Source organism: Culex pipiens, chromosome 2 (assembly GCF_016801865.2).
Source record: "Culex pipiens pallens isolate TS chromosome 2, TS_CPP_V2, whole genome shotgun sequence".
NCBI lineage: Eukaryota > Metazoa > Arthropoda > Insecta > Diptera > Culicidae > Culex > Culex pipiens.
Genome location: NC_068938.1, coordinates 60,638,460 through 60,655,496, shown reverse-complemented (window position 1 = coordinate 60,655,496; position 17,037 = coordinate 60,638,460). Strand labels below are relative to the sequence as shown.

The window sequence follows — 17,037 nt, the reverse complement described above, 5'->3', positions numbered from 1 at the left end:
GCTCCAAACAATCGCTTTGTGGCAGGCTTTACCATGAGTTCTGTCCGCAAAAAAACGCTGGTCGTGGACTTCAGCGTCCTCCCCGAACGCCCCAAGCTGAACGCAGTGCAGTGGTTTGTGGAAAGGAGTATGGGATTAAATCCCACCGACCTTCGAAGCATCCAGCTGCACAACATTCGCCATTGCGTGCTGATTGAGATGGCGGATTCAGCAGCCGCCGTCAAAACAGCAGCGGAGCATCATCTCAAGCACGCCTTCCGGATCAGCCCGACGAAGAAGATCGCGATTCCGATATACGTCGACGATACGGGACGAGGTGTGGAGAGACATTTTCGCCGGCCTGCCCAATGGTGTGCGGGTGATTAAAATGAAACTCACCAAGCCCGTCCCGTCGTTTGTAACGATCTGCGGACTTAGCAGTCTAGCCACACACACGGGGCAGATTCTCACCTGCCGACGCTGCGGTTCTCAACGACACGTGGCCAAAAGCTGCTCAGAGGTAGCCAAAAAAAACCCGTCCAGAAAACCAAAACAAACGCCACCTGCCCCTGTTTTGCCTCCAGCCGATCCAGCACCAGCAAAATCCCAAGTCATTGTTCCTCACACTCACGAGGACAATGGCAAGGACGGATTTACTACTGTTGTGAAGAAAGGCAAACCCAAGAGGCACTTGGAAGAAAAGAACGCTCCCGAAGAAAAAAGATCGTGCTGTGACGACGACGACGACGACGACAACCTACTAGCTACACATGAGAATGACCACCGCAACGACAATAGACAGCAAATTGAATCGCCGAAACAACCAACACCGAAACGAAGACTATGGGAGCCAACTGGTTGACGTAGGACTACGCTAAACTAATTATTTTTTTGTAAAATTTTGAATTTCAAAACTTGGCCAAATTATGGAAACAAAAGGCCAGTACGTTTAATAATAAAAAAAAAAAAAAAAAAAAAAAAAAAAAAAAAAAAAAAAAAAAAAAAAAAAAGAATTTAAGAATTTAAGAATTTAAGAATTTAAGAATTTAAGAATTTAAGAATTTAAGAATTTAAGAATTTAAGAATTTAAGAATTTAAGAATTCAAGAATTTAAGAATTTAAGAATTTAAGAATTTAAGAATTTAAGTATTTAAGAATTTAAGAATTTAAGAATTTAAGAATTTAAGAATTTAAGAATTTAAGAATTTAAGAATTTAAGAATTTAAGAATTTAAGAATTTAAGAATTTAAGAATTTAAGAATTTAAGAATTTAAGAATTTAAGAATTTAAGAATTTAAGAATTTAAGAATTTAAGAATTTAAGAATTTAAGAATTTAAGAATTTAAGAATTTAAGAATTTAAGAATTTAAGAATTTAAGAATTTAAGAATTTAAGAATTTAAGAATTTAAGAATTTAAGAATTTAAGAATTTAAGAATTTAAGAATTTAAGAATTTAAGAATTTAAGAATTTAAGAATTTAAGAATTTAAGAATTTAAGAATTTAAGAATTTAAGAATTTAAGAATTTAAGAATTTAAGAATTTAAGAATTTAAGAATTTCAGAATTTAAGAATTTAAGAATTTAAGAATTTAAGAATTTAAGAATTTAAGAATTTAAGAATTTAAGAATTTAAGAATTTAAGAATTTAAGTATTTAAGAATTTAAGAATTTAAGAATTTAAGAATTTAAGAATTTAAGAATTTAAGAATTTAAGAATTTAAGAATTTAAGAATTTAAGAATTTAAGAATTTAAGAATTTAAGAATTTAAGAATTTAAGAATTTAAGTATTTAAGAATTTAAGAATTTAAGAATTTAAGAATTTAAGAATTTAAGAATTTAAGAATTTAAGAATTTAAGAATTTAAGAATTTAAGAATTTAAGAATTTAAGAATTTAAGAATTTAAGAATTTAAGAATTTAAAAATTTAAGAATTTAAGAATTTAAGAATTTAAGAATTTAAGAATTTAAGAATTTAAGAATTTAAGAATTTAAGAATTTAAGAATTTAAGAATTTAAGAATTTAAGAATTTAAGAATTTAAGAATTTCAGAATTTCAGAATTTAAGAATTTAAGAATTTAAGAATTTAAGAATTTAAGAATTTAAGAATTTAAGAATTTAAGAATTTAAGAATTTAAGAATTTAAGAATTTAAGAATTTAAGAATTTAAGAATTTAAGAATCAGTCGGCTCTGTACTCGCGTGTGCACTAGACGTGCTTTGTGCTCTGCGATCGAAACTTCGCTATTGTGCTCCAAACAATCGCTTTGTGGCAGGCTTTACCATGAGTTCTGTCCGCAAAAAAACGCTGGTCGTGGACTTCAGCGTCCTCCCCGAACGCCCCAAGCTGAACGCAGTGCAGTGGTTTGTGGAAAGGAGTATGGGATTAAATCCCACCGACCGTCGAAGCATCCAGCTGCACAACATTCGCCATTGCGTGCTGATTGAGATGGCGGATTCAGCAGCCGCCGTCAAAACAGCAGCGGAGCATCATCTCAAGCACGCCTTCCGGATCAGCCCGACGAAGAAGATCGCGATTCCGATATACGTCGACGATGACACCGTCGACGTTCGGATCCACGATCTCCCGCCGGACATGTCCAACATGCAGATCGCCGAAGCCATGCTGCAATACGGCGAAGTGCTGACGATACGGGACGAGGTGTGGAGAGACATTTTCGCCGGCCTGCCCAATGGTGTGCGGGTGATTAAAATGAAACTCACCAAGCCCGTCCCGTCGTTTGTAACGATCTGCGGACTTAGCAGTCTAGCCACACACACGGGGCAGATTCTCACCTGCCGACGCTGCGGTTCTCAACGACACGTGGCCAAAAGCTGCTCAGAGGTAGCCAAAAAAAACCCGTCCAGAAAACCAAAACAAACGCCACCTGCCCCTGTTTTGCCTCCAGCCGATCCAGCACCAGCAAAATCCCAAGTCATTGTTCCTCACACTCACGAGGACAATGGCAAGGACGGATTTACTACTGTTGTGAAGAAAGGCAAACCCAAGAGGCACTTGGAAGAAAAGAACGCTCCCGAAGAAAAAAGATCGTGCTGTGACGACGACGACGACGACGACAACCTACTAGCTACACATGAGAATGACCACCGCAACGACAATAGACAGCAAATTGAATCGCCGAAACAACCAACACCGAAACGAAGACTATGGGAGCCAACTGGTTGACGTATGACTACGCTAAACTAATTATTTTTTTGTAAAATTTTGAATTTCGAAACTTGGCCAAATTATGGAAACAAAAGGCCAGTACGTTTAATAAAAAAAAAAAAAAAAAAAAAAAAAAAGAATTTAAGAATTTAAGAATTTAAGAATTTAAGAATTTAAGAATTTAAGAATTTAAGAATTTAAGAATTCAAGAATTTAAGAATTTAAGAATTTAAGAATTTAAGAATTTAAGAATTTAAGAATTTAAGAATTTAAGAATTTAAGAATTTAAGAATTTAAGAATTTAAGAATCAGTCGGCTCTGTACTCGCGTGTGCACTAGACGTGCTTTGTGCTCTGCGATCGAAACTTCGCTATTGTGCTCCAAACAATCGCTTTGTGGCAGGCTTTACCATGAGTTCTGTCCGCAAAAAAACGCTGGTCGTGGACTTCAGCGTCCTCCCCGAACGCCCCAAGCTGAACGCAGTGCAGTGGTTTGTGGAAAGGAGTATGGGATTAAATCCCACCGACCTTCGAAGCATCCAGCTGCACAACATTCGCCATTGCGTGCTGATTGAGATGGCGGATTCAGCAGCCGCCGTCAAAACAGCAGCGGAGCATCATCTCAAGCACGCCTTCCGGATCAGCCCGACGAAGAAGATCGCGATTCCGATATACGTCGACGATACGGGACGAGGTGTGGAGAGACATTTTCGCCGGCCTGCCCAATGGTGTGCGGGTGATTAAAATGAAACTCACCAAGCCCGTCCCGTCGTTTGTAACGATCTGCGGACTTAGCAGTCTAGCCACACACACGGGGCAGATTCTCACCTGCCGACGCTGCGGTTCTCAACGACACGTGGCCAAAAGCTGCTCAGAGGCAGCCAAAAAAAACCCGTCCAGAAAACCAAAACAAACGCCACCTGCCCCTGTTTTGCCTCCAGCCGATCCAGCACCAGCAAAATCCCAAGTCATTGTTCCTCACACTCACGAGGACAATGGCAAGGACGGATTTACTACTGTTGTGAAGAAAGGCAAACCCAAGAGGCACTTGGAAGAAAAGAACGCTCCCGAAGAAAAAAGATCGTGCTGTGACGACGACGACGACGACGACAACCTACTAGCTACACATGAGAATGACCACCGCAACGACAATAGACAGCAAATTGAATCGCCGAAACAACCAACACCGAAACGAAGACTATGGGAGCCAACTGGTTGACGTAGGACTACGCTAAACTAATTATTTTTTTGTAAAATTTTGAATTTCGAAACTTGGCCAAATTATGGAAACAAAAGGCCAGTACGTTTAATAAAAAAAAAAAAAAAAAAAAAAAAAAAAAAAAAAAAAGAATTTAAGAATTTAAGAATTTAAGAATTTAAGAATTTAAGAATTTAAGAATTTAAGAATTTAAGAATTTAAGAATTTAAGAATTTAAGAATTTAAGAATTCAAGAATTTAAGAATTTAAGAATTTAAGAATTTAAGAATTTAAGTATTTAAGAATTTAAGAATTTAAGAATTTAAGAATTTAAGAATTTAAGAATTTAAGAATTTAAGAATTTAAGAATTTAAGAATTTAAGAATTTAAGAATTTAAGAATTTAAGAATTTAAGAATTTAAGAATTTAAGAATTTAAGAATTTAAGAATTTAAGAATTTAAGAATTTAAGAATTTAAGAATTTAAGAATTTAAGAATTTAAGAATTTAAGAATTTAAGAATTTAAGAATTTAAGAATTTAAGAATTTAAGAATTTCAGAATTTAAGAATTTAAGAATTTAAGAATTTAAGAATTTAAGAATTTAAGAATTTAAGAATTTAAGAATTTAAGAATTTAAGAATTTAAGTATTTAAGAATTTAAGAATTTAAGAATTTAAGAATTTAAGAATTTAAGAATTTAAGAATTTAAGAATTTAAGAATTTAAGAATTTAAGAATTTAAGAATTTAAGAATTTAAGAATTTAAGAATTTAAGTATTTAAGAATTTAAGAATTTAAGAATTTAAGAATTTAAGAATTTAAGAATTTAAGAATTTAAGAATTTAAGAATTTAAGAATTTAAGAATTTAAGAATTTAAGAATTTAAGAATTTAAGAATTTAAGAATTTAAGAATTTAAAAATTTAAGAATTTAAGAATTTAAGAATTTAAGAATTTAAGAATTTAAGAATTTAAGAATTTAAGAATTTAAGAATTTAAGAATTTAAGAATTTAAGAATTTAAGAATTTAAGAATTTAAGAATTTCAGAATTTCAGAATTTAAGAATTTAAGAATTTAAGAATTTAAGAATTTAAGAATTTAAGAATTTAAGAATTTAAGAATTTAAGAATTTAAGAATTTAAGAATTTAAGAATTTAAGAATTTAAGAATTTAAGAATTTAAGAATTTAAGAATTTAAGAATTTAAGAATTTAAGAATTTAAGAATCAGTCGGCTCTGTACTCGCGTGTGCACTAGACGTGCTTTGTGCTCTGCGATCGAAACTTCGCTATTGTGCTCCAAACAATCGCTTTGTGGCAGGCTTTACCATGAGTTCTGTCCGCAAAAAAACGCTGGTCGTGGACTTCAGCGTCCTCCCCGAACGCCCCAAGCTGAACGCAGTGCAGTGGTTTGTGGAAAGGAGTATGGGATTAAATCCCACCGACCGTCGAAGCATCCAGCTGCACAACATTCGCCATTGCGTGCTGATTGAGATGGCGGATTCAGCAGCCGCCGTCAAAACAGCAGCGGAGCATCATCTCAAGCACGCCTTCCGGATCAGCCCGACGAAGAAGATCGCGATTCCGATATACGTCGACGATGACACCGTCGACGTTCGGATCCACGATCTCCCGCCGGACATGTCCAACATGCAGATCGCCGAAGCCATGCTGCAATACGGCGAAGTGCTGACGATACGGGACGAGGTGTGGAGAGACATTTTCGCCGGCCTGCCCAATGGTGTGCGGGTGATTAAAATGAAACTCACCAAGCCCGTCCCGTCGTTTGTAACGATCTGCGGACTTAGCAGTCTAGCCACACACACGGGGCAGATTCTCACCTGCCGACGCTGCGGTTCTCAACGACACGTGGCCAAAAGCTGCTCAGAGGTAGCCAAAAAAAACCCGTCCAGAAAACCAAAACAAACGCCACCTGCCCCTGTTTTGCCTCCAGCCGATCCAGCACCAGCAAAATCCCAAGTCATTGTTCCTCACACTCACGAGGACAATGGCAAGGACGGATTTACTACTGTTGTGAAGAAAGGCAAACCCAAGAGGCACTTGGAAGAAAAGAACGCTCCCGAAGAAAAAAGATCGTGCTGTGACGACGACGACGACGACGACAACCTACTAGCTACACATGAGAATGACCACCGCAACGACAATAGACAGCAAATTGAATCGCCGAAACAACCAACACCGAAACGAAGACTATGGGAGCCAACTGGTTGACGTAGGACTACGCTAAACTAATTATTTTTTTGTAAAATTTTGAATTTCGAAACTTGGCCAAATTATGGAAACAAAAGGCCAGTACGTTTAATAAAAAAAAAAAAAAAAAAAAAAAAAAAAAAAAAAAAAAAAAAAAAAAAAAAAATTTAAGAATTTAAGAATTTAAGAATTTAAGAATTTAAGAATTTAAGAATTTAAGAATTCAAGAATTTAAGAATTTAAGAATTTAAGAATTTAAGAATTTAAGAATTTAAGAATTTAAGAATTTAAGAATTTAAGAATTTAAGTATTTAAGAATTTAAGAATTTAAGAATTTAAGAATTTAAGAATTTAAGAATTTAAGAATTTAAGAATTTAAGAATTTAAGAATTTAAGAATTTAAGAATTTAAGAATTTAAGAATTTAAGAATTTAAGAATTTAAGAATTTAAGAATTTAAGAATTTAAGAATTTAAGAATTTAAGAATTTAAGAATTTAAGAATTTCAGAATTTAAGAATTTAAGAATTTAAGAATTTAAGAATTTAAGAATTTAAGAATTTAAGAATTTAAGAATTTAAGAATTTAAGAATTTAAGAATTTAAGAATTTAAGAATTTAAGAATTTAAGAATTTAAGAATTTAAGAATTTAAGAATTTAAGAATTTAAGAATTTAAGAATTTAAGAATTTAAGAATTTAAGAATTTAAGAATTTAAGAATTTAAGTATTTAAGAATTTAAGAATTTAAGAATTTAAGAATTTAAGAATTTAAGAATTTAAGAATTTAAGAATTTAAGAATTTAAGAATTTAAGAATTTAAGAATTTAAGAATTTAAGAATTTAAGAATTTAAAAATTTAAGAATTTAAGAATTTAAGAATTTAAGAATTTAAGAATTTAAGAATTTAAGAATTTAAGAATTTAAGAATTTAAGAATTTAAGAATTTAAGAATTTAAGAATTTAAGAATTTAAGAATTTCAGAATTTCAGAATTTAAGAATTTAAGAATTTAAGAATTTAAGAATTTAAGAATTTAAGAATTTAAGAATTTAAGAATTTAAGAATTTAAGAATTTAAGAATTTAAGAATTTAAGAATTTAAGAATTTAAGAATTTAAGAATCAGTCGGCTCTGTACTCGCGTGTGCACTAGACGTGCTTTGTGCTCTGCGATCGAAACTTCGCTATTGTGCTCCAAACAATCGCTTTGTGGCAGGCTTTACCATGAGTTCTGTCCGCAAAAAAACGCTGGTCGTGGACTTCAGCGTCCTCCCCGAACGCCCCAAGCTGAACGCAGTGCAGTGGTTTGTGGAAAGGAGTATGGGATTAAATCCCACCGACCGTCGAAGCATCCAGCTGCACAACATTCGCCATTGCGTGCTGATTGAGATGGCGGATTCAGCAGCCGCCGTCAAAACAGCAGCGGAGCATCATCTCAAGCACGCCTTCCGGATCAGCCCGACGAAGAAGATCGCGATTCCGATATACGTCGACGATGACACCGTCGACGTTCGGATCCACGATCTCCCGCCGGACATGTCCAACATGCAGATCGCCGAAGCCATGCTGCAATACGGCGAAGTGCTGACGATACGGGACGAGGTGTGGAGAGACATTTTCGCCGGCCTGCCCAATGGTGTGCGGGTGATTAAAATGAAACTCACCAAGCCCGTCCCGTCGTTTGTAACGATCTGCGGACTTAGCAGTCTAGCCACACACACGGGGCAGATTCTCACCTGCCGACGCTGCGGTTCTCAACGACACGTGGCCAAAAGCTGCTCAGAGGTAGCCAAAAAAAACCCGTCCAGAAAACCAAAACAAACGCCACCTGCCCCTGTTTTGCCTCCAGCCGATCCAGCACCAGCAAAATCCCAAGTCATTGTTCCTCACACTCACGAGGACAATGGCAAGGACGGATTTACTACTGTTGTGAAGAAAGGCAAACCCAAGAGGCAGTTGGAAGAAAAGAACGCTCCCGAAGAAAAAAGATCGTGCTGTGACGACGACGACGACGACGACAACCTACTAGCTACACATGAGAATGACCACCGCAACGACAATAGACAGCAAATTGAATCGCCGAAACAACCAACACCGAAACGAAGACTATGGGAGCCAACTGGTTGACGTAGGACTACGCTAAACTAATTATTTTTTTGTAAAATTTTGAATTTCGAAACTTGGCCAAATTATGGAAACAAAAGGCCAGTACGTTTAAAAAAAAAAAAAAAAAAAAAAAAAAAAAAAAAAAAAAAAAGAATTTAAGAATTTAAGAATTTAAGAATTTAAGAATTTAAGAATTTAAGAATTTAAGAATTTAAGAATTCAAGAATTTAAGAATTTAAGAATTTAAGAATTTAAGAATTTAAGAATTTAAGAATTTAAGAATTTAAGAATTTAAGAATTTAAGTATTTAAGAATTTAAGAATTTAAGAATTTAAGAATTTAAGAATTTAAGAATTTAAGAATTTAAGAATTTAAGAATTTAAGAATTTAAGAATTTAAGAATTTAAGAATTTAAGAATTTAAGAATTTAAGAATTTAAGAATTTAAGAATTTAAGAATTTAAGAATTTAAGAATTTAAGAATTTAAGAATTTAAGAATTTAAGAATTTCAGAATTTCAGAATTTAAGAATTTAAGAATTTAAGAATTTAAGAATTTAAGAATTTAAGAATTTAAGAATTTAAGAATTTAAGAATTTAAGAATTTAAGAATTTAAGAATTTAAGAATTTAAGAATTTAAGAATTTAAGAATTTCAGAATTTAAGAATTTAAGAATTTAAGAATTTAAGAATTTAAGAATTTAAGAATTTAAGAATTTAAGAATTTAAGAATTTAAGAATTTAAGAATTTAAGAATTTAAGAATTTAAGAATTTAAGAATTTAAGAATTTAAGAATTTAAGAATTTAAGAATTTAAGAATTTAAGAATTTAAGAATTTAAGAATTTAAGAATTTAAGAATTTAAGAATTTAAGAATTTAAGAATTTAAGAATTTAAGAAATTAAGAAATTAAGAATTTAAGAATTTAAGAATTTAAGAATTTAAGAATTTAAGAATTTAAGAATTTAAAAATTTAAGGATTTAAGAATTTAAGAATTTAGGAATTTAAGAATTTAAGAATTTAGGAATTTAAGAATTTAGGAATTTAAGAATTTAAGAATTTAAGAACTTGATAATTTAAGCATTTAAGAATTTAAGAATTTAAGAATTTAAGAATTTAAGAATTTAAGAATTTAAGAATTTAAGAATTTAAGAATTTAAGAATTTAAGAATTTAAGAATTTAAGAATTTAAGAATTTAAGAATTTAAGAATTTAAGAATTTAAGAATTTAAGAATTTGAGAATTTAACAATTTAACAATTTAAAACATCAATTTCTAACATGATTTATAAAAAAATATCACTGTGCTGAATTAACTGTTTTACCCTCTTTCCACCAGATGACAATATTATTAAGGATGGAGGATAAGATGAACCGACAGTTAACATGTCCCATCTCGCCGGACGATTCAGCCGTCGCGCTTTCGCATGAACTAGTACACTTAGGATTTATTCATGAAGTAAGTATGATTTTTGCATGAGTGCTAGGAAAAAATCTAAAAGTTGCTTTTTTTTAGACGGATCGTGAAAAACTAGCCACAATGATAGAGGATACGCTTAGGAACAAACAGCAGCAACTGCTGGGCGCGGCGGCAAAGATGCAATCGGCGGCGGCCCAGGCCGGCGAGCGGCTCGTGGCCACCGACGGTGGCGGCAGCAGTGGATCCGGTGGGTCATCGGACACGGTGGCGGCTAACCATCTCCACCATCATGTTCCTGTTAATTCGGCCAGTTAGTAGTTTGCTCTTCCACCAAAAAAAAAACACACACACTCATTCACTCCACTGTCTTAAGTGTCTCTTCTTGTCTGACTGTCTGTCTGTGTCCGTTTTATTGTTGTCCGTCGCTTGTCTCGATTGTTCTGTAGAATGTAGCAAAAGTTGTCGTGAAATGCACCGCCCCGGCCCTTCCCATCACCTCGCTCCCCCTTTTTGTAGTTTTGTCTGTTTCATCTTATTTTTTTTTCTTTTGTCTTTGGTTCCCTTTCTCTCTCTCTTTCTGTTTTTCCCAGTTGTGTTTTAATTGTCCCCGCAAAAACAAATCCAACACCGCCACCACAACCACCACCAACCAACCAACCACCCACGCTTACATACTCATGCGGCTAACTGACCCCGCCCACCCAGTGACTGAGTGAGAGAGTCTCTGAGAGAGAAACAAAAACAAGCCCGAAATGATTCTCCGAAACAGTGTATATGTGTTGATCATATATCGTCCTATTATTTGTACGCTCACGCAACGCACACACACACACTCAAAACGCGTATGCTCGAACGCGGTTTAGCTATGATTTTTATTTAGCCGAGGAATAATTATTTATTTAGCTGTGCAAACTGTCCTGTAGTATTATTACGCGTGTGCGAAGCGACAATTTTGCGTATGCATCGAAGTAGGAGTTAATACAAGCTAAAGATACCGAAAAACAAAACAAGAGAAAAAGCTAAATGTAACACAAAAACAAACACGCAAAGAAAAGTTAAATAAAAAGTATGATGAAAATGCAATCAGGCAGACGAAATATATACAAATATATATTTATTATAATTTTTATCTTGGTTTCTTATTATTGTAGACGTACTTTTTTGGGGTTTCGTTAAAATTATGATTCTGTTATTGTCTGTTTATTTTTCCCTTCAGTGTTGTTTCGTCATTGTGTGCCAAACTGCGTCTTTTTCCGTACTTGTAGTAGCTTAGAAATGTGTGACGTCACAACGTCACATCTTTTGCAGCAATGAGGGTGTAAAAAGAGAGAGAGAGATAAAGAACTCTCTCTCTTTCAGAGCGCGTTCGGAGAGAGTTATTTTTCACTGAGATCTCTACAAGTACGGGAAGAGAACATAACCAATTTCAGCACAATTGAAAGAAAATTTTGTGCAATTTCAACTATCAACATGCTAATCTCGCCAAATTTCCCTCCCACCGCCAGGTCTGGAACGTGGCTGGAAGGTCGCGGATGCCGCCGCGGACTCCCTAGTGACCATGCCGGTCATTATGGAAACGTCCGGCGTCAGCGTCAACAGTCTGGACGCGAGTCTGCTCGCCAGTCTGGACGACGCCGAGGAGGCCCGTGAGCACCAGGACGAAGAGCTCGAAGCTCTGGAACGGGCCGCGGCCGTCGACGACGACGAATGTCCCGAGCCAACGCGGGCCTTCAACAATGTCGAACACGACTGCGACGACGGTGAGTACCGAAGAAACAGCAGCACGTCAACTGCGCTGCCCGGCCGGAGATCGGCCCGACCCTCCCGAACTTCCATTGACCCGGAAGGCGAGCTGTGCCGTAGTGAGACGATCGAATCGTACGAGGCTACCGAGTAATAAGGCATACACTGAATAGAGAGAAGAAAAAAAACAACTACCACTTAGTCGTCGTCTGTAAGGTAACGAGAGAAGCACTCCTCTACCACGTAAGCATTATTTCTATTTTGTACATTAAAGAATAAAATGAGACAAAAAGGATATCAAATGAATTGCTATGTAATTACATAAACAAAAACAACCAACACTTAAATGGAAACAAATAAAAACCACTCAAATACGTACACAAACTTAATCATGCCATTGATGCAAGGAAATAGACACAAGCCCAGACGAAGACGAAAAAAAACGGAAATGATGTTCAGTTTTGCTTGAAAATAGTTGTCGTTCACTAAATGTAGTTTCGTTCTTTAAAAATTGCAAATCTTCTTGTGAGAGAGAAAATGCTATACAATTCTCTCCGACAAATAGCCTTTTGGTACGTTCTCAGCTGTTTTGTTATTATTTGCTCGCGCTCTCTCACAGAAACTTTTTGAGAGAGTTAAACAAAACGAATGGTTTAGAAGAGAACATGATGCTCCTTCAGAGAGAACTCGATGGTCGATTTACTCTTGGATTCGCTTCCTTTGACATAATCGCATCACCTTTGCGCCCGGATTGCGTTGCTCTCTTTTAAAACTCTGGAAGAGAAAATGAAGCTAAAGCATCGCAAAGCAATGTACGGAAACGCGATTTGATCAGAGAGATTTGGTGCCACTCGCAATCTCTTCGAAATTTCAAGAAATTCACTCTCAGCTCTTCAAAAGTCTTAGTAAAAAGTCCTTTCCGCCTTTTTCAGACTGAAAAAAAAATATTTCTTTTATTTTTCTTTTACTCTCTCTCTTTCTCTTCCCTAGAAATTTTCCTGCTAGAGAATAGAGACGTGCTTAAAAGGGACTCAAATTGAGACAGTTTTTAAAATTCCAATACTCTTTCCGACATTTCCAGATTATTATTTTTATTGATCAAAATTTTGTTGGTATTTGGCTGTTTTGAATACCCTGCCTCAAGGCGGTTTCAGTAAGTCTAAAAAAAACAAAAAAATGTTTTAAGGACTCAAAAAAATGATTTTGCATTTTTCCTTTTTTCCTTTTTTTTATTTTTATTACTCTCTTTCTCAGAATCAGTGTGAGAGAACAAGCTCGTAGAGGTGAAGATGCGATTCGGTGAGAAAGTTTGTACCTTTCACAATCACTGCGGAGTGGAATGTTTGTCTTGTTTTTGGTCCATTTGTTTGATTTTCTCTTCAACTCTCTTTTTTCAAATCAACTGAACCATGGAAACTTCGCTCTTTACTTTCTTTCACTCTCTTCTATGAAAAAATGTGCACTAGGAAATTATTTTATTTATCAATTTGTCAAAAAGAAGGGAAATTGTATCTCCAATGTTTTTCGGATATTTTTTTATCCTTTTTTAACTTTTAATTTGATAGGATTTGGGTAAGAAAAAAATCCGTGGAGAACAAAAAGAGAAAAAAATATCGCAGAGTACGAACACTTAACATGGCGGGAGAGGTTTTATGTCGCTCTCAATCTCTTCGAAATTTCAGGAATTTCGCTCTCAGTCATTGTATCAGTCGAAAGTCTCTCTGATCGGTATCTGACTTTGAAAAAAAAAAATCTGTAGAATAGAAAAAAAATGTTAAAGGCTTTCGATAATAATTTTAGACAATATTTCTGACTCCATTTTTTCTGGAACGGAAAATAACTAGTGAACGGTCGAGTTTTTTTTTTTTTCTTTGAAAATTGACATCCAACAGTGCAAAAACGGAACAACAAAACATCAAAACTGTAGGGAATTTGAAAATAAAACGCGAACTTTTGAACAAAAACCTCTCTAATCAATCACACACACACCCCAGGCATAGTCAATCGTCTCAGCCCGCGAATCGGAAGCAAGCACTTCCACGTGTAATTATAAAAGTCTAATCAAGAAGTCGCCAGCAGTATAAACAAAACGAAAAATAGTAACAGCAGCCGTTTTTAAACAAGTAAAATGCACGGAAAGCAACGCGAAGACTCTTTTTTTTCATGGCTGGTGGCAACATTGTAAAAAATAACAGTAAAAGCCGAGCTCTTTTAAGTAAACGTACGTATTACAAACATTGAAAGGGGGAAATCGCCGTAGGTCAGTTCCAAGATCTGATCGGACGCGCGTGCTGATTATTGTGGTACGTGGGTGCGCGCGAGTGTGTCTGTGTGCTTCGTGGAATGTGTGGGTATTTGATCTGGTGTGTGAGGATAAATTGGAAAAGAAAATGAAATCAAATCGAGAACGAGAGAGAGAGAAACAAGAGGACAGTTATTTAACTCTATGATAGTCATTAAACTACGAAAAAAATAAAACATCCAAGAAAACAAAGTCAGCTTGTGAGCAGCAACACAAAAAACGCGTGAAATTAATAAAACTGCAAATAAAAAAATCATGAATGCAAAGCAAACAACAACAAAAAAACAGCAAAAGGCGAATCAGCTGTTTGTACTCCCAAGCAAGAAAAAAAACAACACACACACAAAGCTATTTAGGAAGAGAACCGGAAGAAATCGAAAGACCATATTATTAGTCTGAGAAAGGCCAACGTTGTTGTCGCGCGGATTGTGGATAATGAATAAAGGAATATGCGAAAACAAAAAATCGGAACGGAAAGAACACAATTTGTGGAAGACTATGGCGATCTTATTGGCAGCGGTGGCTTTTTAGTTGCCGAATAGTTTTCTTTTGAAAAGATATCACAATTCCCTTCAGAGATCAAGGATTTGAGCTGAATACGGCCAAGAATATAGAGCAATTTAATCGTCGTTTTTGTGGTTTCTTGTCACATGGTCATTTGTTGAAAAAATGACCCTTCAGTGTAGGTGTAGAATGTAGAATCGAAAAGTAAATTAAATTTCCCTTAAAATTACATGTTCCAAAAAATTTTACAGTTGAGTAACGGAAAATGGCAGAATTTTGAAAACATTTTTAGTTTTTTTTTTTCGATGAAAAATACGATTTTTCGGAATTCTGAGTACGCTATCAAATCGGGCGTCTAATTTTACATAAAAGTCCCTTTGACACCAAATTTCTATCTCTTCACCGTTTTAGGCTGCAAATTATTGAAAACACCTCTTTTTTCGCATGTTCAAAACTGGAAGGGGTCGTACCGCTCCTCCGTCACGAGATATTAAAAAATGGACCTCGGATTCGTGACCAGGGACAAAAGATACCCCTTAGGACAAAGTTTCACGCACAGTTTTTGTTTATGTACGGTCAAACATTTTTTTTTTCGATACGTTTAAAAGGCGGTTGTAACAAGATAGCAGGATCACGTCGAAATTACAAATGTTGGTATTTTTTAAATACGGCTTTCTAGTCTAAAATCTTCTTTGTGTCCTCTGTCGATTAAAAAAATATAATGCGTCAAATTTGCTATGTACCAGACAGCAGACTGGTCAATTAATTTTGTTTTAGTAAATTATCTATTAAAAAAAATCACTCTCTCGCTATCATTATTTTGTGTTTTTCCAATCTTTCAAACAGGAACAGTGAACTTATAGTTCAAAATGTCAAATTGTCTGACTTCAATAAATATGATTTGGAAAATTATCTATTCTTTAAAACATCAATATTTTTTTAAAAAAATTGTGTTTGCCCTTAATTCAAACATGAGTTCTTTTGAATCTTGAAACAATATTCTGAAATAAATATTTTTGTTGTTTATTTATTCTGTCAAGGATCATTAATATTGTTGAGAATTTTACCATTCTTTCACTTCTTTCTCCCTTTAGCAAGTCTTTAAATATAAGTTCAAACAGGTAGGCCTTGCGTTGCGTTTACCGTTGTGTTTAGTGTTTAGTTTAGTGTTTAGGAATAAAAAATGAAACACCGAACTGAAATTCTAACTCGATTTTGAGCTGCTTTTCTTCAATTCCAAATGATTGAGTCATTTTTTTTTTTAAATATGCTTAATTGATTTTTTTGGATCTATGGTTTTTTTTCTGCGATTGCCTACGCTCCATACAAAAAAGATTTGTTTTGTATGAAAATTGTCCACGAAGGGGGGACGAGGCGAGTTAAAAAAAAGTCCCCACGTGGTTTATGTATGGTCCCTAACAAAATCTAAACTTGAACTAATCTCAGTAGAAAGGTTTTCATTATCTTTGACTTGCAAATGTAACATCCTGGAGCAGAACTGTAAAATTCTAATACAGTAGTCGTTCGGTAACTGGGCACTCGATAACTGGGCCGTAGCCCAATTAAAAAGCAGACAAACGTCAAAAAACCAAAACAAACCAAAATGACCGAGGGGTTAATAAATGCAAAAATCATATTCAAAAAATAAAAAAAATCAAACTTTTGTTTAATTTCAAGTTACATTTAAAGAAATATGAAAAGTAAGCATTGTAAATAAATTTGAGTAATTTTTATTTTTATATTTCATCTGGAAAATATTATGCATCGGTAGTCCCCTCGTTATTTTTTTGTTCAGCCCAGTTAACGAGCAACATTCGGTGACTGGGCTACGTTCTCAGCCCAGTTACCGAACAACTACTGTAAAACACTAATAATTAGTGTTTTACAGTATTGAGCTCAATTGATTTTTATTTACCTTTCTAACTCAATTTTTTTAAAATAGCTTTTTTCAAATAGGTATCCCGGAAGTGCTGTAAGATTAAGATTTCAAAGTGTAGAAAAATGCAGCACAAGAGGAGAAAACCAAAGAGATGCAAGACCTTTGTGGGAAGTTTGACCCATCGAAGCTTGAAGATTTTTTGAAAGGAGTAGCTTTGATACTAGCAGCAGAAAAGTGAGTCATTAGGGTGGAATCTAGTTATATGGGAAAATTAAAAATCATAAAAATCCAATCAGCAACACATTTTTCGGGTCCCTTTTAGGGTCCCAAACCACCTCCCAAAATTTGGGAGCGATTGGTTAAGCCCACGATTGGCCGATGACGATTACGAAACTAACACCGTAGAAGTGTAGCCCTGGATGTCCTGAACAACTCTCCCGAAGAAAGTATGGTGCTAAAGTGTGTCATAAAAAAGATACACAGTTTTCAAAAGTAGTGTATTGAAATAATCAGCGAAACTCAAATTATCTGCCAAC

At 34.9% G+C, this 17,037-nt stretch overlaps 1 protein-coding gene across 6 annotated transcripts in view; it reads left to right on the top strand.

Annotated features, from left to right (window-relative positions):
- Positions 1-14,374, top strand: part of LOC120413580 (nuclear receptor-binding protein homolog) — a 132,410-nt gene extending 118,036 nt beyond the window's left edge. For 4 of the 6 annotated variants that reach the window (XM_052707830.1, XM_052707829.1, XM_039574466.2 and 1 more), the window contains exons 10-12: positions 9,993-10,112; positions 10,170-10,383; positions 11,579-14,374. In XM_052707830.1, coding sequence (XP_052563790.1) covers positions 9,993-10,112; positions 10,170-10,383; positions 11,579-11,970 — 726 coding nt within the window. In that variant the 3' untranslated portion in view covers positions 11,971-14,374. Of the gene's footprint in view, positions 1-9,992; positions 10,113-10,169; positions 10,384-10,663; positions 11,203-11,578 lie in introns of those variants that run through there. The other 2 variants (XM_039574469.2, XM_039574471.1) reach the window with 2 other exon arrangements.
- Positions 14,375-17,037: the final 2,663 nt, after the last annotated feature.